A 23230-nucleotide genomic window follows, 5' to 3' on the forward strand; every position below is an offset into this window, starting at 1 on the left:
GCTGGCATTAATAAAGAAGAGTTACGTTATATCAACTTAACAGCGAACTTGATAGGATCAGCAATCACGCTTCATTAAATGCTCCATTTATGTAAGTTTAAACATTTTGCGATTCTTGCGGCAGTCCATTTTTGATCAGTTTGACCACCGGAATTGTTGATAAGACGATTGAATCTCTCTCGTGCACGAAAATATCACGAAAAATTTTACACGTACACACTATTTACGAAAACATATTGTTTTATATTTTTAACGACTGACACAATGAGATAAGTACATTCTTTAAATATATTCATAATAAAATTAGTGCAGCCATGATTGAAATAACATAATTGAATTGGCACTTAAAGATAACGATTTCATGATTTTATTTTAGGAGTGTAAAATAATAAATAATCTACAATTGGATACAATATTAAACCAAAATTTATTTTAAGGTACAAATATTATAATAGTATAAAATTCGTCTTCTTTTATAACGCGATTAAGAACAATTTTAAAGATCCGTAAGCTTGACCTATTTTGTAATCACCAATTTTATAATCACTGAACGACCAATTGTACCATTCAACCAACGCATAGAAATGTTATCGGATTAACGCAGTTACGTATAAATGGTAACAAATTAGCATGAATAAGTTCAAGGTCTATGCGCAGGCATATGAGCAACGCACTAATGTTTTCGTAGCATGCTTTTGTTGAATACAGTTTTTACGGACAAATTTTGTGAGCACATTACGTATTAAGTACAATAAAATTATATAGGTAGAAACAACCATACTTTATGAAAACATATACACTGCATTCGTTCTAATCATGATAGTGTTTTTATAATAATACAATAAGCATAAATAATTTTCATATTTTTACGAATCATTTATATAAAGTATCAAATAAAATAGCAACAAACGCGAAAGATGTTTGTACTTTCTTTCGTTACCTTTTATTTACGTGTATGCGATGCTTTGCGTTCTTTAATATCCATCAAAAATTCTTTTCAAATATAATCGTCATCCAATTTATTATGAAGAAGATACCGTTCATGAAATTTGTCAATGCAGATAGCAAGAATCTCCAGTTTTTGGTAAACTCTTTCCAAATTTTTTAATAAATCCGCGGTTTCACTATCTTCTTTTAACGCGTTTGAGACTTCTGTAATATACAAAATATAATTTTAATACATCATATTTTTATGTAGTAACATAAGACATGTATCAAGTTACATTAATTTATTCTAATAAATGTCGAAAACAATATTTTATTTAATATAACTAATGCTTATGTATACTAATATAAGCAAGAAAAATTAATAATAATCAAAGAATAATGTAATTTTCCAAAGTAAATTTACAAACAATAAAGATGTACTGCAAGTAAAATATATTTACAACTTTGTTTCTCTATTTTTTAACATAAAATGATTAACATACCTTGTTGCCATGTCAAATTATCAGTCATTCGTTTCTTTCTAAAAGTAGGCAATGAATCATGCGGATATATTATGCTTTCTCTTGAAGCGATAGGTGTATCCGAAACTAAGGATCGACACATGTAAGGAAAACTTTTGCACATGTCCACATTTTCTTCCGTGCTTCCATATTTGTCCATCATTTCCATATGCATCCTTTTCAAAGTATTCATTTCATCATCATATATCGCACCTAATTTCTTTTCTATCCCGCTTTTATGAGCTTCCAAAGGTTTAGCCTTCTTGAAACCTAAATTATTTACTTTGAAGGTATCTATAAAGCCTGAAAGATAATCTTGCTCTTCAAGACTTTTCTGTAGTTCAGCAATTTTTAATTGATTCCATTGTTTATTAAGCTTAGTGGTATCAAAATCATAGTTGGAAACAAACGCAGGTACTGTTGTTAGCTCTTTCTCATTCGTATTGTAAATTGCATCATCTTGACTACTGTCTTTCGTATTAGCAGAAGAATCTGTTTCTACCGTTTCTAGTAACGCGCCGTTTGAGATTTTTACGCTTGGAGTGCTTTTTTCTAATGCAACCATAGTTCTTGCATCATCATACTGCGATGTTGCACTCTTTTTAATATCAGAATTTTCAGTAGAAATTAATTCATCTTTCGATTGACTAGCCGTATCCTCGTCGCATTCGGTATAGTAATCGTCAATATTTTCAAAATATAAACGATAATTATCATTATCGTGTGAAACGTCCGATGGTACTCTGGTACTACTTTCAGAAGAACTAAGATCCCATTCTTCGCTGAATTTAATAGCGGGACACTTCACCTTGAGAATTCCGGAAGTGATTTCAACTTTACAGCGATTTCCTGGAATGACATCTTCAATCATTTCCGTATCCTGGCTTCCGCTCGAAAACGGATTTGATGTTTCGCTCGATCTTGTTGTATCCTTTGATTTGAGTTGTGGATTATCTGCAATGTAGCCTGATAGTTTAAAAACCGATGAGTCTTCGACTGAATCTGACTTCATCCATGGATACCTTATACTATCTTGCATTGTTGGTGGGGGGAGCCAAAATTCAAACCAATCTTTAATATTCCCTATGTGTTCATCTGCTGATGAAGCATTTTCCGACATCGATAAATCGCTATCATCAATGTCGTGTCTATCTTTATTTGCGGCATCAATATCGTAATTTGGCTTATTTTCAATATGTTTTGATGTTTCTTGTGTTGATACGGATCGAGAAATCGAAGAGTCGTCAGTTAAATATTCCAATGACTCAGGATCGAACAAGAGATACGGATTATAAAAATTAATGTCACTTTGATCATCTTGTGCCGTAGTTTCAATAAAATCAAAAACTTTCTGTTTTCGATCTTGCGAGTTATTCATTAGGTTTGGAGTAACTGTATGATCCGGGAGATCATTCAAATTTGAAATCGTCGTAACATCAGATCTTGAGCTTTCAAGATTGTTTGATACGTCTACACTTGATGCGTCACTTTCGTGACTGTTTAATGTTAAATGAAGAATATTATCTTCGGTAAAGACATTCCTGTTTTCGGGCTCTTTTGCATCATTGATTATTTCGGGTGTCACGTATAAACCATTATGCAGCTTTCCCAGAAGCTGTTTGTGAAAGAATGTTTCTGTGTCGTCATATGTACTATCTTTATGTAAATTTTCCGGCAATGCTGTCATTGATAAGCCGAGATCACTTGTTTGTACCACGTTGTCACTTTCATTTATAAAACTGGGTGCGTTCGTGTTGCGTCCATCTGTTGCAGTTGCCTCGTCTTGCTTCGTATCTTGCTCTTTGAGCAAGTCCGTCTCTTCCAGAAGAACATTCAGTTTATTTATAAAGATCTCAGGTTCAACAAATATCACGGATGATTCTGTATTTGGTTGCGACTTCTGCGTTTCAGGTTGAGGTTCATACATCAACTCGTGATATGTCTCACGAATGGTGTTTGAAATTTGATTTTCTATTTTTTCAGAACGGAAGTTCTGGTATGTTACGTAAAAACACCATCCACAGAACAATAAGCATCCCAAGAATAATATTATCTGCAAGCACTCTTGACTACAACAGCCATTTTCATAATCTGAATTTTTTGCTTGTTCTTGCTTTTTCTCTTGTAATCTGCCTTCCTCTAAAGCTGCGAGTTGTTGTTTGTCTATGAGAATTTGATTTTTATTTATTTAGACATTTTGCTAATAAAGTAACAAACTGTAGTTGTTGTATACTGAATTATAAATGTAATCTAACCAAAATATACAAAACGTTTAATGAAATTAAAAAATAAGTAGAGCAGATCTTTCGATTACAACATGTAATTATTACATATATTCCAAGAAATTATAAAAATTAAAAACATAAATTTTATATAAATATATTAATACTTTTAAATAATTTTAAGTAACATTTCAATAAATTTCTTTTATTCAGGATATAATCAACATTCTCTTTCTTACATGTTCGACATAAAAGTGCAACAAGTACTCACCGTCAACTTTCCACTGTTCCTTCATGATGAGAAGTTGATCGTGAACTGAACCTTCCGCTGAGACGAGATCATCAAATGCAGCGCAATAGTAGAATTAACCTCGACCTGGTAAAGTATCATACAGAAGTGAAGGGTCGCGATAAAAGTTGGCCCCGCCCTCATCTTTAGGCGAGGAAGAACTTTCTTTAGGTCACCGTTTATCTTGCGCCGGGTCAGCCATACCGATGTGTCCCGTCATCACAAACAAACGTTTTAACTATCTTCAACTAACTATCTCACCAAACATACGTTTTCAATTTCGTATTAAAATTGATGTAAGAGAAACGAAAAATTATTAAAAAAGGACAAATGCTATCTGTTATGTCGTATTTATAGAACTCGTTATATGCAATCTGCGACTGGATTTACACGTTAATCAGTTATTGCGCAAGCTTATTGCACGAATTACTACATAAAACATACATAACAGCAAACAACATCTGCTATTTTCATAGTTCCTTTAAATGTGTATATTACACAAGATCTGTTGAACTAATCCGGAAATTTAAAATATTTTAGAATAATTTAATCAATCTCGAACAATGTTAACTTAAATTATTTTAATTACATAGTAATGTGTAATTAGACTTATTCATAATTATTTATTCAACTGCGTTTAATTAAAAAATGCATGCATTACACCCATGAAACAATGTCTGCATTAAAACATATGCATATTCATCAATCAAATAACTTGTTTTTCTTTTCCCTTTTACAAATATATTTTATTTGGTCGACACTGCTTCCGTTATACAACATAGGGGACATAAGTTCAAATACTTATCATTGCAGAGATTAATTTCTTCCGATAACGAAACAGGTGTTCGAATCCGATATCAAAACAGTGTCGGTTATATCTGAGAAAATAATTATAAAACCTATTGTGTGCAACGATTCTAGTAGTGTCATGGTTCATATGTAAATAAAAAAAACGATTATTTTTTACAAGAATAATTTCATATAAGGCGTTTTATTATATAATACAATATACGTAAAAAGAAAGAGTATTAGAGGATAATAAAAATAATATATAATCTTTACAAAGTGGAATATTTTCTTTTTTGCTTAGAGCCGGCACTGCTTCTAGATTTGATAAAAGAAGCCAGTTCGATTAACTTCGATTGATGACACGTTCTTTCCAGTCTTCCTCGAAGCTTGTAACTCAGAAAGATGTTACGAAATCAACAACTTGTTCTATTGTACCTGCAATTTTTAATTTGTAATGGTAAGAATAAATAACAATTTATATAAGAAGATAGTTAATTCTTTATATAATTACAAAAGTTTAGAAAATGTTTAGTATTGTTATACGTAAGTCTTTTTTCAACAAGTTACATATAATAACTTTAATGCAATATGTTACATATAATAACTTTCTAATATACATAATATATAACAATGATAATAATATATAATATTATTATAGTATAATATACATATATGTTAATGTATAATAGAAATTAAGAAAAAAAACTAAACTGTTTTAGTGTTCACATTTAACATTAAAGTATTATCAAAAGAAGTGATACAAATCAACGATACAAATAACATAACATATAACAGTGATTGGAAATGCAAATCTAATGATGAATGTACAGCGACAAATAGCGTGTGCCAGAATAATCTGTGTCAGTGTGAATCTGAATATATCTTTAATGCCGACATGACATCCTGCATCAAAGGTAACATTTCTTTTATCGAGACTTGCTGCTTTTATTTATCATAATTAATGTAATGTAAACATATAAAAGTTACATTATTACTTTTTATTAGTTGCTACTGGATTGTATGATACATGCGAGGAAACGATACAGTGCTCGACTTACCTTCTCAGTGGAGCTAAGTGTATCAATAAAGTTTGCGTATGTGGTCCCGGTTACTACTACCTACATGGTAGATGTAATCGATACGTTGGTACGCGATATGTCTTATTTTTTTTATATTATTAATTACAAAATATTTTCATATGCCATTATTTTGGGTATCTTAACATATAGGCTTATACGAGAAATGCAAGCAAGATGTTGACTGCTACGTGAATGCCGATTTCGAAGCAAGCGTTTGTGATAACGGAATCTGCAAATGCACTCCTGGCTTTTATCAACGTGAATATCGCACTTGTCGCCGAGAAGGAAAAAGTAAGAATTCCATTTAACACAACAACAAAGAATACGTTATAAAATATATAAAATTCATGACATTATAATATAATATTAAAATATTAAGAAACTTATTTTATTAAAATAACTTATTTATTAACTTAACTTATTTTTAATAAATTATACTAATTAATGCTTAATGTTGTGTATATAGAAGACGGCGACGAGTGCACAATAAATAACGATTGTACTTTTGACAACGCGATATGTACTGAATTTGTATGTAAAGCATCTCAAGTCGAAGAAGCAATTGAACTTGCATCTGACGCCATGTTGACCACCAACAATTCCGATGCAAATGAAGGTATATATATACAGGGTGTCCGGTAACTCACGACTCAACGCTCGTGAGTGGATAAAGCGGATTGAACTGAGTGGAAAAGTCCTATACCATTTTGCAATTTTCACAATAGTTAACAAGTTATTAATTATTAAAAATCGTTATATTAGTCCGGCTTACCGCCGAATGCAAGTGCGCGGCGAGATGCGACCACCTAGCGATCAAAGTTGCTAGGCGCGAGAAGTTGTTTATTACAAATGGCATGCCTAGCCATTGCCACTGCGATCGCTAGGCACTCGATCGCTAGGCGGTCGCATCTCGCCGCGCGCTTGCATTCGGCGGTAAGCCGGACTAATAGCACGATTTTTAATAATTAATAACTCGTTAACTATTGTGAAAATTGCAAAATGGTATAGGACTTTTCCACTCAGTTCAGTCCTCTTTATCCACTCACGAGCGTTGAGTCGTGAGTTACCGGACACCCTGTATACACACAAGTTATTAACAATGGATATAATATAAATTCTTTGTTTAATTTTAATTGCGAGTTATTCTTGTGATGACTATATATGTATGATTCCATTAGAAATTCGAGTGGACGGTAATTGTATGACGAACGAGGATTGCCGAGCACTGGGAAATGCAGTATGCAGTCCTATTGGGACATGCCGTTGTGACCGTGCTCATTTTGCATCCGCCACAGGCACTGAGTGTATTCCAGGTAACATTAACGTCTCAAATGACAATTTTGCGTGAGTGAAGGCAACCGCATGATTGAAACATTTATGTTGCCAGAACTTGGAGAACCCTGTCAGGAAAGCCAAAAGGGCTATATAGAAAAGTCCTTTTGCCGCAAGGGAAGGTGGAGTTGCAGTAGTGACACAGTTGCGTCCAAGAATAATCGTGAATGCCTCGAAGGTGAACAGAAACTGTACACAATTTTATTGTATAAACTTGTTACAACTTCGACAAATTCGCTTTTCAGTATGCGTTTACTTGTGTGTTTACTTGTGTGTTCACTTGTATGCTTTTTATGTGTGAAGCAAACTTTTCCAAACCTATTAAAAAATCTGTTCAAATAATTCTGATGGTTTAATGTGCTTATTTTATTTAGTAACAAGAGAACATAATGGAAACTGCGAACATATTGAACAATGCTACGTTTTGGGGCCGGATGCTCTATGCAACAATAAGAAATGCGTGTGCAATGAAATTGTTTCGCACTACATAAAGAGTGAACTCTTTTGCTGGGTGAATAGAGGAGTTGAGGAAACTTGCAAACATAATCGAGATTGTTATGTAAAAGATTTTAAAGGCGAACTGATATGCAAGAACAATAAATGCAGCTGTCCTGATGGTACACACTTAAGAAAGAATAAAATGGCTTGTATAAGTGATGAAACAGGTTAGTAGTTATCTAATTCATTTTGTATAGCACTTATCATGTAGCATCTAACAGTATTGCATTAAATTTCAGGACTTGGAGGAATTTGCGACGTGGATGATGACTGTGTGACACTCAACTCCGTTTGTAAGCGCGAAGTATGTTCATGTGACAAAAATTATTATGAGCTAAACGAGAAATGTTTGGCAGGTAATATTTTATATTTTGTTTTAAAAGTGTTATAAAAATTTTTTTTCATTACGATCTTCATGATTGAAATATAAAATTTGAAAAACGATATGTCAATCATTGAATAAAAATAAAATTGGATAAAATAAAAGAAAACATAACAATTGTATGAAACTAACGAATTTCAGGTATCAATTCTAACTGCACGAATAACGAGCACTGCACACCAAGAAACAGCGTATGTGTTTCGAACGTGTGCTCTTGTGAGCCGAATTATGTGTCTGTAGCAACCGGCTTGTGTATGCCATGTATGAATCAATTTCCTTATAGTTTTCATATTCATATCATTATCTTTAATAATAATAATAATAATAAAATTCGAATAATATGTTTATGAAAACTTTAACATGTTCTATATAATATGTTAACACATGTTTTTAGTATCATCATATGACGAGCCATGCTCGCTGGACGTCCAGTGCTCCAACATATCGGGTGCGATTTGTGCGAGTAAACAAGTCGAGAAAGCTGCCACAGATATGGCAGAATCACCAGAGACAACAGAAAGCAAAGTTTGTACTTGTAGCGAAGACAGCTACTACACATTCGAACAATGTTTTAAGAAGAGATGTAAGACACTATGATTTACGCTAAGTCTGTTAAAAAACATATTGGTTGAGATTCGTTTACATTTATATTTTTGTAGTTCTCGGCGAAACTTGTATGAATCATAACGAATGTTACGAAAGCGTTAAACAGATTCAAGAGAAGAAAATAATCTGCAAGAATGGAAAATGCGCATGCGACTGGGGTTGGAATGAATGGAATAGCAGCGTATGCGTGAAACATCCAGAGGCTGCTGCGTTCTATTTGAATAGTAAGTAACTTAGCATCAGTAAGTTACCTGACATCACTTAACCGAAAAAAATCGCTGCGTTTTATTTGCGTTTACGTAGAAGCAAAGATATATCGGGTATACTAACGTCTTTCCCCTTTTCCTTGGGCACCTTTCCCAAATGCGCATAAAACTCTTTTATGTGACGGCATAATGTGCTCGCAATTACGAGTCGCGAATTTGCACGCCAGTTCGAAAACGTTGCTTGTTCGCCGCGTTGCAAGTTTTGCGATTACACATGCCGATAAAGCGTACCTGCAGCGACATGGCCCATCTGAAACAGACCTTTCGCGCATTTTTCACGGAAAGCAGCGGAACCTGCCGAATGTTATTGTTCCTTGGATACACGGAAATAACTTTACTACTGCTATGAATACTGTTATCGTGTAACAATCAATGAAGATAGAAATAGCCCTCGTGCTTTTCGAACAATCTTCGACCAGATAACACAAAAGTTATTTCTAGTTATTTAAGTACTATATTCTTCCATTTATTAGAATTCACGAACTCAAGATAAATCTCTGTCTATTTAATATATTACAATAAATTAATTATACTGTGTTTCTTTCAGGTAGTACAATTAACGTCATATCCACAGGGTTATTTTCGATTATACTTCTTTATATTTTTCTGTAAACTATTCTAAATTTATAAATGTATAAATTATAAATATAAGAATATTTTTTAATTAAAAGATGTATTTATAAATATCTTGTTTTAGGCAATACTAAATTAGTTATTATATAAGTATTTTTTATTATTTGTAAGTAATATTGATTGCAAAACGTACGGCGAAGAATCGAGAGTTTTTGAACTCTCGATTCTTTTGAAAACAGTAATAAAATCGATTCAAACGTAAAGAAAAAATTTCAAAATGGATTTAAAAAGTACAAAGAAAGAATATAGGTAATGCCATTCTCGCAATACTATTATAACATCATTATAATATCAATCAACGCATTTTGCGTGCATTTTCCAATCTATCAATCAAGTCGCTGTGATTCGTGGCTGGGCAGCTAAACCATTATCACTCGCGATTGCGTTATAGCATAATTAGCACACATTTGCGCGATATGGACAGACGAAAAATGAGGCTATACATACGCTGTAGGCAGCGTGTGATTTGAATACCGCCATTTCCGACCGGAGAGATTGATTAAAGAAAAACTGCGTACTTAGGGTTCCGCCGAGCGTGATAAGGAGACTAAATAACCGACACGCGAACCACGCCGGCCGCACTCATTAAGACCGTTTCTACTGAGCGAACAATGCTCCTACCTAAAGTAAAGTAAGCTTTCAGTGACGTCGCTGTTGGATTCAAGGCACAGTGACGTCATAACCGAGAGAGAGAAGAGAGGTCAAGGCGTATTATTCAAGTATATCTCCTTCGTATAATCGATCAGATTTAAAACTCTTCAGACTAGGACAGTATATATAGAGAGATTAAAACTTTCGTTAAACATCTTTTTGGTATGTATTGAGCTCATAGTATTGCCCGAGTATCGTTTTTCCGTTTGTCGCATGCAAACTCGCCTGCTTAGCTGAATGCTCGAAATTGGATACTGCAGATTTAATCGCTTCGCATTTTCGGCTCCGATATGTGTCAAGATTAGCGCCAAACACGGTCTGTAACTAATTTGTCAAATCTAAGCGTCGATCTTAATTTAGTTCAACAGAGTTCGATATCCGTGTCATCAAGCGCTAAATCATCAGGCAATCGCACTGCGATCATATGTATTTCACATTTCACAGCTTTTGTTCCCTACAAGTTATACCATCTAGGCAATTCAGAGCCTCCAACTGTATATCTAGTTACTGAACATTATGCCTCTCGCTCTAACGCAGAAATTCATTAGACATGAGTTCTTTTATCAAAAATCTCAAGCGAGATTAATGATTGTCAACAAAGGCGAAGCTTTTGCGACGAATTGCTAACAAGCGCGTTCTGCTTCTCTTAGCAGATCAAAATCAATTGAAACAAATTATGCGAATTGTATAGGATGTTCTAAATTTCTAAATTTTCTGGACTCCTCGCGTATGATGCGCTCAAACACATTTCGTGACCAACGATAAATTAAAAACCACTGTCAAAAAAAGAAAAAATTTGGGAAATTTAGTACTTGCTAGCACGTACTGCGTGCATCGTAACGGTAGAATTGGAATAGCGCATTACGCTAACAACCTCGTGATTCTCTGTACCCTTCTACTCCTATGTAATCTCCATTTGTATGACCTAAGCAGAATTGCCACCTGCACTATGTGACACAGATACGAAATCAGATTAAAGTGAATTATTCCTAACGATCGTAGTAATAAACTACTGACTTTACTATAATGGCTGGCGAGTAGCTGCTTAAGTAGGTTATTATCTCTTTTTTCAGATTCAATTATACGCGATTCAAAATGATAATACAGCGTTTTATTCTTTCTTGATGTAAAGGGCACGTCATATATTCTTTTCAGATAATTCACATATACTGATAAGACACTTTAAAAAGACAGGAAAACTTTGACCTTTAAGTACCCGCGTCATTGCCTACCTGGACTCCATTTACGTCAGTTTGAAATCCTTTCTTAAATAACCGGTATACCTATTCTCTGATTCTCTAACGATACTATCGTTAGAACGAAAATATCGATGATATTTTAACTGTCGCTTGAGCTAACGGCACTTTAATAATAAAGATATTTTCGTTTGTAGTTGAACAAAATCAAATTGTCGAAATTTTTTATCTTTAGTCGGATTCCAACTATTTCTTCAAAATGCTATACTTTTTTTTTCGTTCAATTGCGAAAAACGAAATGCTTCCATTTCGTGTATTCAAAACTTAAAAATATTTAAAACGAAGTGTATAAAGCTATATGAACTATACATACGTTTTTTCCGCACGCATTTTTTGCATGCGTTTTTTCCGCATGCGTTTTTTTCGATGGATAACGAAGAATTCAATCCTAAATCAAATTTACCATTCACAATCAGTCAAGAAACTTTTATTGAATGTTAGAAACTAATTTGCTTATTTAACTCGCTTAATTAACTCGCTTAGTTGATAATTTAGTGATTTTATATATCTTCCCCGTTAAATATCAATCTTAGAACTAATGAAACCACTTATCACCATCACTCTTCAATGTTAACAAGCAATATCTTTGTGCTGTAAACTGAAATATATCTAAATAATTTTTGTGCAATGTCTAAATAAAAGTGCTACAAGTTTTTATAGATATTTTCTCAGAATGTTTTTTCTGTTTACGACTGTGCGCTATATAATTTCTCAGTTACTGCAAGAAACTATTTACAAGCTAAATTGCGCAAATATTTTGTTAAAATTCTGTTGTGTTGATATTAGGCCTGTTATTTTTGATCGAAGTTCGATAACTTCGAAGCAACGAAGGAATCTTCGAAGGTACGAAGTTTCGAAGGATCGAAGCTTCGAAGATGTGAAGTAGTCTTCGAAGGTCAATAACTTGAAATTATGCGGTAATAGACTACATGCAACCAATTTCAGCTTGTGTCATCCTCTCAACACGTCTTTTCTATTTCTTTGCTACTTGCGATAGGAATTTTTTTTATTAAAAATATGACTGTGATACGACATTTCATACAATTCTTGCCCTCCCGCTCTCTTGCTCTCTCACTCTCTATTGTCATAATAAAATCGATTTACTGTGCAATCGTACCTTCGAAGATTCCTTCGTTTCTTCGAAGTCTTTCGAAGCTTCGCAGCTTCGAAAAAGTAACAGTTCTAGTTGATACATGTTTCTTAAATTGCGGTTTAAGATATTAACGGATTGCACAAAATTGGATCACAAAATGTGAGAACTTTAGATAGTACGAAACAGTTGTCAGAACATTTCAAACGGTGACACAGAGGTACATTCACACGCTAGGAATCGGGAAAACCAATTAGTTATGTAATTGCTGCCGATGCCGAGATAGTGTTAATCGATCACAGTAATACGTTGCAAAGTTAAAGGCAATGGGTAGAATCGACGTAGAATCATGTAACACGTTTAGAAATACTAAATTGCTTTCTGCTAATCTGCTCTTATCGATTAAAATTATTTAAAGCACAATTAAATTTAATTTTAAAACTAATTTGAAAACCAAATTTAAGCCTAAAATTAGTTATATGTCCTAGTTGATATCTTTCGCCAGTAACAAGTTTAAAATAATCAAACGATTTCCTCGACAGTCTGGCAATGCTTTTAACTGATTAACACAACGTTTAGTTATGTCTTTAATTAATGCAAAATGATAAAGAAGGAAAAAATGCGCGTATATTTTGATACTTTAAATTAATTTGAAACGCCACTATTTATAAGGAATATTTAATATTACCAATATGAAGATTACAAAATCGAAACTAGTGTTCTAAGAAATTTATTTATTTCTTGGAAATTTAAGAATATTATATTTAATTAACTATTATACATATATTATAATATATTATAATTAATTTAAAAATAGTATACATATCCTCATATAGATATTTAAATATCTTCAAGCTTGTAGTTTTAAAGAATTTTGTATTTATCATATAGTTTGAAAGCAGTTTTCTTTATTTTAAATAATAAGTTTGAATAAAATTCTTCATGGTAATCAGATAAAATGCAGAATCTCTCTTAGAGATCTCAATAAACTATCTGTAGTATTAAAAATGCATTTTTCGGTTACACATGTTCTCAAGCATAACAATCTAAAAATTTAACATTATTTATACATTATTTACACAAATGCATCCTTTATGTACATATACCTACACCATAAACTAATCCATTTAGAACCTTTCCATAGTCGATTATACTTGATACCAGGTGATACTTGATATGATATACAAAATGCCTGCCTCTATCAGCCAAAATGTTCGCTCGTTTGTCCGTTATTCGCGCGCAGCATGAACGAAGGGATGCGAAAGGTCACACGCCAACCAGATGGACAGCCGATAGGAGCCCGACCTGGCTTCTTTCTTCGTGATATGGATTAGAACCCGCTCGTGCGGATAGGAAGTGACGCTGCTATAAGGATCTCGGGCACGAAAGTCGAAGCTTCGGTATACGATAAGGTCACTGAACAGCTCCTCCTTGCATTCTTCAACACAAAAGTTGTTCCACGCGAAAGAGTTTAAAAAAAAGAGTAGTTTAAGAGTAATTTAATCCACAATATTAATCATTAATGTTACGCATGCTGTAAGCAGGAAGAAACATAGGGGAAGATTGCCGCAGCATTGTCATAAGTCGCAGTTAACAAACTCTGTGCGAGAAGCGTATTAAATGTACACACAAGCATCGTGGGGTTACACGCGGTGGTAGCTAATGCTGGTGGCAACAAAGAAAATGATGGACGAACAGAGATCTGATAATGCGGCCGGTCGCACTGTAATTCTCCGCGTAATTTCCAGGCCGACCTGTGCATGGCCGTCGATCTAGGACGCCGCGGGAGGTTCGTGCCCGATATCACCTGTGTATGCCCGTGACGAAAATCGTTCGTTGAAAAAGACGTCAGCGCTGCTTTGGAGATTTAAGCGTAGCATAGCGCGATCTGCAACAGCAAATTGCGGCCGCCATTGCCTGCGAGCATGGGCGAGCATAGATCGCCGGAGTTTCTCCGTACCGTTGAAACGGGAACGCGGAACGAGCGGCGGGGGTTGTGTCGCAGCGATTTCCTTCCAATTCGCGTATACATATCGGATCGCGTGTCCAGCATTACCCGCCCCTATGTGTCTTGCCGCTTGCGTTATATGGTGCCAGCAGAGGCCAAGGTCGCACGACCAACATTTAAACGCGGGGCTACGCAACGTTCCATCGTCAGTCGGAAGAATCAGTTATTTGACCGGAAGTTTGACCAAGTCGTCTGGAGGCATGATTAGCATGAATCGGAGAACACGTCACGCTGCATACTTCGAATATAGATTACACGTACGCGAGTATAGCGTGCATAAAATCAAAATTATATCTTTTTCTTTTTTGTTCAAAGTTGTCCATCGTTGATCGTTGATCAGCCTATGGCTGATGGCTAATGTGAAATGAAGCATGAGACATGAGAAAATTCTTTCTTATACGTTTTTTATATAATTAAAATATCAAGAAAGTAGCTTATACTGTTTTGTAAAGTTTCAGCTATTTATAGTTTTTTGTATTAAGTTATTAGATTTTACACGTTTAATATACGGAACTTGATTTTGCTCGTGTACGATGACCAGCCAACATGGCATTCATGATACATCGTTTGCATCAGTGTCACTAGCTTGTAGATATTAATACGAATATTTTCGAGATACGTTGATAATGTCTTACGCGATATCACGAGTGGCCAGAAGCGGACGTTGCGATGGAGGGTCATGTTTAAATGTTCGTTAAACTTGCGCACTTTTTTATCAGATTCTAACGGGTCTGCTGCAAAATGTGATGCCCGATTATATCTGCGAAATAAGTGTTTTTTAGCGCGCGCACGTGTGTGTGGCTCACATCATCCCGCATGTGTATGTGATCGCCGCACACTTTCATTTTTACGTTTCATAATATAACACTCACCACTCGCAATTGTTATTTAAATGAATTTTGCATGTCGGGCACGCAGCATGGCACGGCGTTCCTGTGCATTTATTAGCATCTGTTTACGATGAAAAAAATGTACACGTGACGAAAGACACGGGAGGAATCAAGCTTTGTTCTCAGGTTGTGTCCGAGTTAAGGATAACTCAGATAAGAGGACTTATAAAAATCGATTAATCGACATGTTTTGTCTCGCTCAGTCATCGATTTTTCCTGCATAACTTTCAGTTTAAAAGTATGTGAATTCTATTATTCCGCTGAAGTGAAAACCATCCATGACTGTCACATTTTCCACAAAGAACGATATAAATCTGCGCATTTCTTATGTCGTGATGCAATTTAAAATTCGTGCAGCTTTTTACCGACATTTACCATGCATGTGCGCGGTTTCTCTCGCGAAAATCTGTGAAAAGGAAAGTTCGTGTTGCCATCTACCAAAGGAACTGCAAACTCACTGTTTCACAACAATTTAACTATACAAATACAGTTCTCTAAAATATTAACTTCACAGAATTGTTCAATATATATTATTAAATATTATCACATTCATAAAATAATAATGTGTTTATAGAATACATCGAGTACTGTGAAGACTGTCTTCACAATAGATCGACAGAAAAAAATATCAGATATAACTTATTATTAATATAAAAAATATCTTTTTTAACGTTTCAAATTTAAGCATGTGTTCGATGCAAAACTTAATAAACATTATAGCGATCTTGATTGATGCTCTAGTTCAATTCAGTATTAAATTGACATGAAGTTTTATAACTACTATATTGTTTCCTTTCGTGCTTTATACGGACTTACAATTAGATGTTCGTGTACATAAGACTACATGTTCTACTGTACCTCCGTATTATCTTGCTTTACAACATGCAACATGTGGAAAACCTAATTTGGATGACGGCCAAAAATTTACCGTTTCAAAGCTCGAATACTCTGCCGAACTTGTACAACTTATCTTCAAACCAATGCGATTACCATTTGTTGATATCCACAGATCCACCTGTAAACTTTGTAGAAGATAAAGAGTTCGGCAAAAGTTTGCCAATTAAAACTGAGTTTTTCTGTTTTTCTTCCATAACGTCACATCAAATATATTCTCATTGTCGAATTTACATATACCATTTCCGGAGTTGATATAAGACTATATAAGACTATTCTTACTTTATTCTTTATTTTATTTAGTTTTATAAGAACATTCTCAGATTTTTATAAATTACTATTTAATTAACATTTGAGGATTTTAAGAAGTAGATATGAAATAAATAATAAATAAAATAATTTGTTTAAATTTAGTCACTTACCTTATTATTTAGTTTGCAATTGTATTTGCTGTTATTTCTATGTATTTCACTAACATATAACAAAAACAAGCTAAAATAAATTATACAATACAGAAATGTGAATCAAAACTTTTTTATCTTCCTGAAGCAAAACGTTCAATACGTCAATTTATGTATTCATATATTCACGATTAGAAATATAAAAAATCAATATATTGAACTTAAAGTGGAGAACATATTAAATTATACAAACTTTGTAAATATTGTCTATAACTATATATATTGCATTATAGAGAAGTTTCTTTACAAGATTATCATCCTACCTTGTAACCATGCAATGAACAAATAAGTTTAATATAAACTATCTATTGTAAACTGCGACCAGACCATTGTACTTTGGGCAACAAAGTGCAAATATTTTCTACAGTCTACTATGTTAAGTAAAGATAGCTTCAGCTAAAGGGCGGATCAGGATTGAAGGACATGATGCGTCCGAGGGGTTGATGCATGAAGGAGAAATATACAGATTTACCAGCTGGCAACGCCAGTATCGATTAGTCGCATACGCGTGTACTTGAGCTGCGTCTAGATATTCGATGACGATTCCTCCATCCATATTTATTCATCCAGCTATCTATTTTCTATTGGAAATACAAAAAATGATAAAACGAAATCAGTTATATATCTCGTGTACATATATCTCGCTTGTTTATATAATAGTTATATTTCTCATTACAATTTACTCTATTATTTTAGTTACTTTGTTTTAATATAGAAAATTGTCTAGAAGTGAATTTATCATATATAAAATTTAAAAAAAATAATCTGAAAAGTAAATTTTATGATTATTTCATATATCAATATCCTATTTTATAAAAATTGAAATCTTCATGACACAATCTTTAATCATATTTCCTCTTTGTTGTAAAAAGTTGTGATAATCTGCTAGTAGAAGATTTAATCTTATCAAAATTCTCAGATCAGTGGAAAATGTAATTTGTAGCTTGTAGATTAAGTGTATCAATCAATTGAAAAATAATATAATATAATGCACATTTAATACACATTTCATATATATTTTACATAGATTGCATCATAAATTTAGAAGCTTCGTTGAAGTTATTTATATCATTATTTATAAGTTTTGCTTTTCATAAGGTTTGAATTAAGTAGATTATTCTGATTTGCTTCGAAATTAAACACAAAGTTAATGTAGTAATAGCCAACGGCGATATCGATCATGGTCGTTCTCCTCTACTTGTATCTATAATATTTTGAAGCTGACTCGTGTTAGCGGAAATTTCAAAGTGAAATATTTAGATAGGCAAAGTGAAATATTTAGATAGGCATTGCCATGAATACTTGATCTTACAAGACGCTCCTCTATTATGAGCTTCATCTATACTTCTCCAATCGCGCATACTGCTTATTACGAATATGTTATATTGATGAAAAAGTATTATTACATGCTCTTACAACCTATGATATATCCATATTTAAATGAGCGTAAAGCTCATTTCAAGTTTAAAAAATATTTATTTCATAATGAATGTGTTGCTAATAATATATTTTGTTTGGCAAATATGCAATAGTTTGAATGAATCTCCTAAATGCAACTAAACATGAACGATCGATCAGAACGTTAACAGAGAACCCCCAAAACGCACCCTTCGTATTCCCGAACTAATTTTATTGGTAAACGGCCGTCGATCATCCATGACATTTTGACATGTACGTGCGCGGTCGAAAGGTCGTGTCTGAATCATGATTCACGTTCGCCATTACAGCATTCGTAAAATAAGAACATGCTATAAACAATAGGAGGAAAAATAATTCGAGCGGAGATGCGTAAGTGGCAAAAAAATGATCGCCTCTGAGCTGCAATCTGCATGGATTATTAAGCTCAAAAAGCTTAATGTACAAAGGCCGCCCAAGGCTACTGGCTGCAAGAAAAGCAAGGGTATGTCACAGGAAAAGAGAGAGTGAAAAGAGAGAAAGAGAAAATATGCGTTATCTCTGAAACGATGCGTGTTAACCCTTGAATCATTGAGATTCAATGTAACTTCGAAGACAATAAAAGCTCTCTCCTCACTAAGGATCGATTGTCAGAAACACTGCAGGTATTTTACTATTCGCGGTAGGCGCACAATCAGTTATCGTCTCGTTTCTGTAATGGACTGATATTCCTCCTCAACAGACGAATGATCCTCGGTACAAATTCAAACCTGTCATTCTTGAATCATTCTGCAACGAAACTCTAATTGTTGCAAAATGTATCGTATAAATCGTACACTGTGACACACTTTCCATGTATTTATTACGAGATATATTCTACCTATAGACCATCTGTACGTGAATTATGCGTTCATTAAATGTACCCGCATATGGAAGGAAATATAAAAGGTTGAAATTATGAGAGTGATATTAAGGGAAGTTAGTCGCGTGCAGAGTATTAATTAACTTGGCTTAATTACCTAATCAGGAAGTCACGCTGATGAACAAGTGAAAATGAGAATATAGAGAATCTAATGTTAGTTGAAAAAAAACTTTCCTACGTTTTTATTAAGTTTAGCTATATTTAATAGCTTTAAATATTTATACACAAATTAATCCAATTTTCCGTACTTTAGAGAATATTTATAAATAATTTCAGATATCAGATATGTAACAAACGTCATCGCAAAAAAATATAAGTTGAAGAAAATTCTTTGTTAATTGTTTGGATTAAATATTTTATTTTAATTTTATTTAGCTAAATATTTAGAATATCCTACATGTTATTTTAAATGAAAAAATATCCTACATGTTATTTTTTCATTTAAAATAACATGTAGGGTATTCTAAATTATCATACTTTTTCGACTCACGTACATTTTTTATCTATTTTCATCGCGTGTGTGAGCTGCTCGTCTAGGCCGAGCATAGATTGTTTCCATTCCTTTTGAGACCTGCAATTCCCAAATGCAATTTTTCGTATTTTTACAGGATAGAGAGAAAATACCGTAAACAAATAGAAAGTTTATTTTTAAATAGAAGCATAACATAAACTATTTTAAATAAAAATTAGTTAAATATTATTCTTTAACAAATTCTACATTTTTCTTCGCATTAATATTATAGTAATAAAAAATGTTGACTAAGTCAAGAATTCTCGTAAAACGTATAGAATACTAGAATAATAATAATTCCTTTGTCGCTTATATAATTGCCAGTAGTATACGACACATTATGGAATATTATATTTACATATCTATTTAGCCACATTTGCGATTTCTTCTGTCAATAATATGATTTTAATAGTTTAACTTTCATCGTAATGGCAAACGTTCGTCCGTTGAGCAAACTGTTGGAGACCATTAGAGACGTTAATGAGGTCGCTTCCAATTTGTATCTTAAAATTTGTCTTACAGATATTTTACAGTGTCAACGTCAATATGTTTTGAGATCTCTAAAGATTTTGTCATAAAAGGTAAGCTATATTAAGAGAAACTTATACAAACATTGATTCTGGCGATAAAGTTTTTATCTTCGTGTTTATTGCAGATATGTAAAATGAAAATACATTTTTCAGGATAATTTACTTTTACAAAAATGATGTCTTCCTCCTAAGTAATTATTATTTAGTTTACACAACCTTTTCGTTACATTATTCACCAAACTGCAAAAATTTGATGATTCAGTCTTGATATCTGTTCCGTTATCTAAATAAGTCATAAAAATAAAGAAGAATTAATTAATTGTGTTCTAGCGGAATGAATTTTATTATATCAAGTGATTAAAAAAGAATTAAGAAATGATCAAGCACATTTAGAAAAAACTTAGCATTCAGAGAAATGCGGATTCTATGATACAAAAATATTATGAATACATTCATGCTTATTAATTATTGTAAACTTTTAATTATTTTATTATTTATAAAAATTCTTATAAAAAATAAGGTTTTATTTATATATTATTTATAAAAAACAGTAACACATAGTATAAATACTTACAGTTTTTAGTAACGATTTTGTTAGTGATGATATTCTTTTGCATATTCTTGTTAATGATGTTCGTTGTTAGCGTCTTCCGATTGTACTTCATAGGTGCAAAAAAACACTGTGCTCCAAATGCAGAAGAGTGCTAATAGCAACATCCACGTTACGAAATTAAATATATCCCATCCAAAAATGAGCTGACGGATCGAAATAAATTGATGTACACGTTCATTGGATTCCGAGCAGTAAATTGCAGTGCGACTCCGATTGTCCGCCATCGTGTCTAGCAATCTTGTGTTCTTCGACGAATGACGAATTGTACGACTCCAACAACTGACTCACGTAGCCCGATAAGCACCGAGCGAGACGATCGTTTCCTCTTATACGTAATGAAGCACATCATTCGATTAGATTAGATAACATGTTATGAACAACAATGTCCAATTCTGAGATTGTATTGATTAAGATAGCAAGAATTAGCTATCTTGTGGCGACAGATGCGCTTATCTATTAAAATATTTAAAAATAATATGTGCATTAATCTGTCTGCAATCGGATACACATCATTATTTTTTGCGAAATATTTACTAGTTAGTAAAATTGTATGGAAAGCTACAATTATTGTATTTTTTGACTGGACAAAAAAGTGATAAAAAGTTGTACTGATTAATTACAGAAGATATAATACTGATACACATACACAGAAATAACATATAATAATAATAAATCGTTAATCAATGTCTTATAAAGAAACGCGTCATTAAAAACTCATTGATCTTAATTTTCCAAAGATACATTTACGAGCAACAGTCCGTATTATCATTATTAGCTTTCTCCCACGCGAATAACCAATAACCGAGAGCTGTCCCGACTCCAATGGCGATGCAGAGCCAATAGTTGTACGTCATAAAAATAAACATGAGAAAATAGCCGAGCACCACTTGGATCACGTGCAGAAGCGTTTGAAAGAAATGCACTCCAGAGAACAACAGTGCGCTGTAACGGTACAATATAAATCTCGCGATAAATTTTATACGGTAATCTTTACGAGAATGACGAATCGTTTATACATACTTTCTCGATTTCTTCTTCTGGTTCTTCCTGAGGAACGTCGTGCGCGCGAAGAGATATTCACTGCAACAGACATGCTCGTGACTGATCACTTGCATTCTTTTTCTTTTTACGCATAAAAAATGTTTACTCACCGATAAGACTTCAGCCCTTCGTAAAATGCGGTTAAAAGAATGATGCCGATTGCGGAACCGATCATTCCTTGCGCGTCATTCACGCGCCAACCGTTAAACAAAATAGTTTCCTGAAGGCCACCATGAAATGACATCTGCAACATGCGCAAACATTGTAATCGTATTAATGAAGAATACGATAAAAATAGAAGTGAAATAAGAATCGCATGTTGCGTCGCCAACACTTACGCTATGCATTTTAACTTCGAGTATTATTCACAGGTACCTTCGCGAAAGCTTCTGCGCGCTATTATGAAGTCGCCACACGAAGAATTTTCTATCAAATGGTCGTCGTCGTATCTTTTTATCACATTGTAGATATCATATCTCTTACGTTTATCGCCGATCGGAGTCAAAATGTTTATCGGAAGAAATCTTTTAGTGCATATAGATTCTTACGCTCTTCTTCAAAATGTTTATCGGAAGAAATCTTTTTCTAGTGCATATAACTTCTTATGCTCTTCTTCATTCATGAATTCTTTAATTACCTTAAAATCAAATTTGTAAATTTGTAAATTTTTTAGAAAATCTTAGGATAATTTCAGACTTGCTAAAATGGGATACAATAATGATAACAATTAATGTATATGACCATACAAAGTTATATTTTTAAATACATAAATACGTACACAATACATTTAATCTTACAGTAATTTGTGAGTATTTCTAATAATAGTGTATATCTCATATATATGTTACATTATACATATTATGCTATATTTTCTGTTTCTCTTGACTGCACGAAAGAATTCTTCTGCCGCTCAAAAAAAGAGATCGTAAAAGTTTTATGTACAATATAAAAGACTTTATTTCTATACCAACTTTCCTTCTCCTAGAATCTTAAAATGTATACGACGTTACCAGATGTGTATTTCATATGTATATCGACTCAAATAAAATATTTAAAATTGTAGTACCAACGTAAAATGTATTAATTTTTATAATATCAAATTTTGTTTTATTCTATCTAATTTTTAATATCATGGAAAAACTGGAAATACAATTAATACAAAAATTGATACGGAAAAAGTAATTTCTATTATATAAAATATTTTCTTCTTCTTAAGCTTCTGTGTAGCTAAAGCTGTTCATACATGTAACATACATGTTGCAATATCTTGCGCAATCCATTTTTTATGATTCTCAAAGACACGAAATGTAATTCTGCATTGACAATATTATACTTTTAAATGGAGCAATCTGATTAACAAATTTCCATTCCAGCCAGCGATGTTCAAACGCAAGAACCTCAATTAAAATTCGTAATTTCTACGT

General features: G+C 33.2%; 3 protein-coding genes across 3 annotated transcripts; 1 reads left to right on the forward strand and 2 right to left on the reverse strand.

Annotated features, from left to right (window-relative positions):
* Nucleotides 1–403: 403 nt before the first annotated feature.
* Nucleotides 404–4034, reverse strand: LOC105281724. The gene is made up of 3 exons (XM_011343157.3): nucleotides 3942–4034; nucleotides 1431–3611; nucleotides 404–1152 (listed from the first exon to the last, which is right to left on the reverse strand). Exons 1-3 carry the CDS (start codon nucleotides 3964–3966, stop codon nucleotides 998–1000), a joined length of 2361 nt encoding a protein of 786 aa, XP_011341459.1. The 5' UTR covers nucleotides 3967–4034; the 3' UTR covers nucleotides 404–997.
* Nucleotides 4035–5017: 983 nt separating this feature from the next.
* LOC105281723 (fibrillin-1-like) lies at nucleotides 5018–9575 on the forward strand. The gene is made up of 13 exons (XM_011343156.3): nucleotides 5018–5205; nucleotides 5468–5662; nucleotides 5754–5894; nucleotides 5978–6118; nucleotides 6294–6443; nucleotides 7006–7140; nucleotides 7215–7337; nucleotides 7534–7824; nucleotides 7897–8013; nucleotides 8181–8300; nucleotides 8434–8622; nucleotides 8699–8869; nucleotides 9459–9575. The coding sequence occupies exons 1-13, from the start codon at nucleotides 5151–5153 to the stop codon at nucleotides 9521–9523; spliced, it is 1893 nt and encodes a 630-aa protein (XP_011341458.1). The 5' UTR covers nucleotides 5018–5150; the 3' UTR covers nucleotides 9524–9575.
* Nucleotides 9576–20239: 10664 nt separating this feature from the next.
* On the reverse strand, nucleotides 20240–22916 carry LOC105281722 (high affinity copper uptake protein 1). The gene is made up of 5 exons (XM_011343155.3): nucleotides 22145–22916; nucleotides 21917–22050; nucleotides 21786–21845; nucleotides 20727–21707; nucleotides 20240–20435 (listed from the first exon to the last, which is right to left on the reverse strand). The coding sequence occupies exons 1-4, from the start codon at nucleotides 22151–22153 to the stop codon at nucleotides 21509–21511; spliced, it is 402 nt and encodes a 133-aa protein (XP_011341457.1). The 5' UTR covers nucleotides 22154–22916; the 3' UTR covers nucleotides 20240–20435; nucleotides 20727–21508.
* Between the last annotated feature and the right edge of the window lie 314 nt (nucleotides 22917–23230).

The sequence above is a fragment of the Ooceraea biroi genome, chromosome 2 (genome assembly GCF_003672135.1).
Source record: "Ooceraea biroi isolate clonal line C1 chromosome 2, Obir_v5.4, whole genome shotgun sequence".
Taxonomy (NCBI): Eukaryota; Metazoa; Arthropoda; class Insecta; order Hymenoptera; family Formicidae; genus Ooceraea; species Ooceraea biroi.

Excerpts from the sequence above, each read along its gene's own strand:
- LOC105281722 (XM_011343155.3), bottom strand. Across the intron at positions 21,846-21,916 it reads GAAGGGCTGAAGTCTTATCG|TGAATATCTCTTCGCGCGCA; the intron begins GTGAGTAAACAT and ends TGTCTGTTGCAG. Across the intron at positions 21,708-21,785 it reads CAGAAGAAGAAATCGAGAAA|CGCACTGTTGTTCTCTGGAG; the intron begins GTATGTATAAAC and ends GTACCGTTACAG.
- LOC105281723 (XM_011343156.3), top strand. The coding sequence starts at position 5,151 with ATGTTACGAAATCAACAACTTGTTCTATTGTACCTGCAATTTTTAATT. Across the intron at positions 6,444-7,005 it reads CAATTCCGATGCAAATGAAG|AAATTCGAGTGGACGGTAAT; the intron begins GTATATATATAC and ends TGATTCCATTAG. Across the intron at positions 8,870-9,458 it reads TGCTGCGTTCTATTTGAATA|GTAGTACAATTAACGTCATA; the intron begins GTAAGTAACTTA and ends TGTTTCTTTCAG.
- LOC105281724 (XM_011343157.3), bottom strand. The coding sequence starts at position 3,966 with ATGAAGGAACAGTGGAAAGTTGACG. Across the intron at positions 3,612-3,941 it reads GGAACAGTGGAAAGTTGACG|ACAAACAACAACTCGCAGCT; the intron begins GTGAGTACTTGT and ends AAATTCTCATAG. Across the intron at positions 1,153-1,430 it reads TAATTTGACATGGCAACAAG|AAGTCTCAAACGCGTTAAAA; the intron begins GTATGTTAATCA and ends TGTATATTACAG.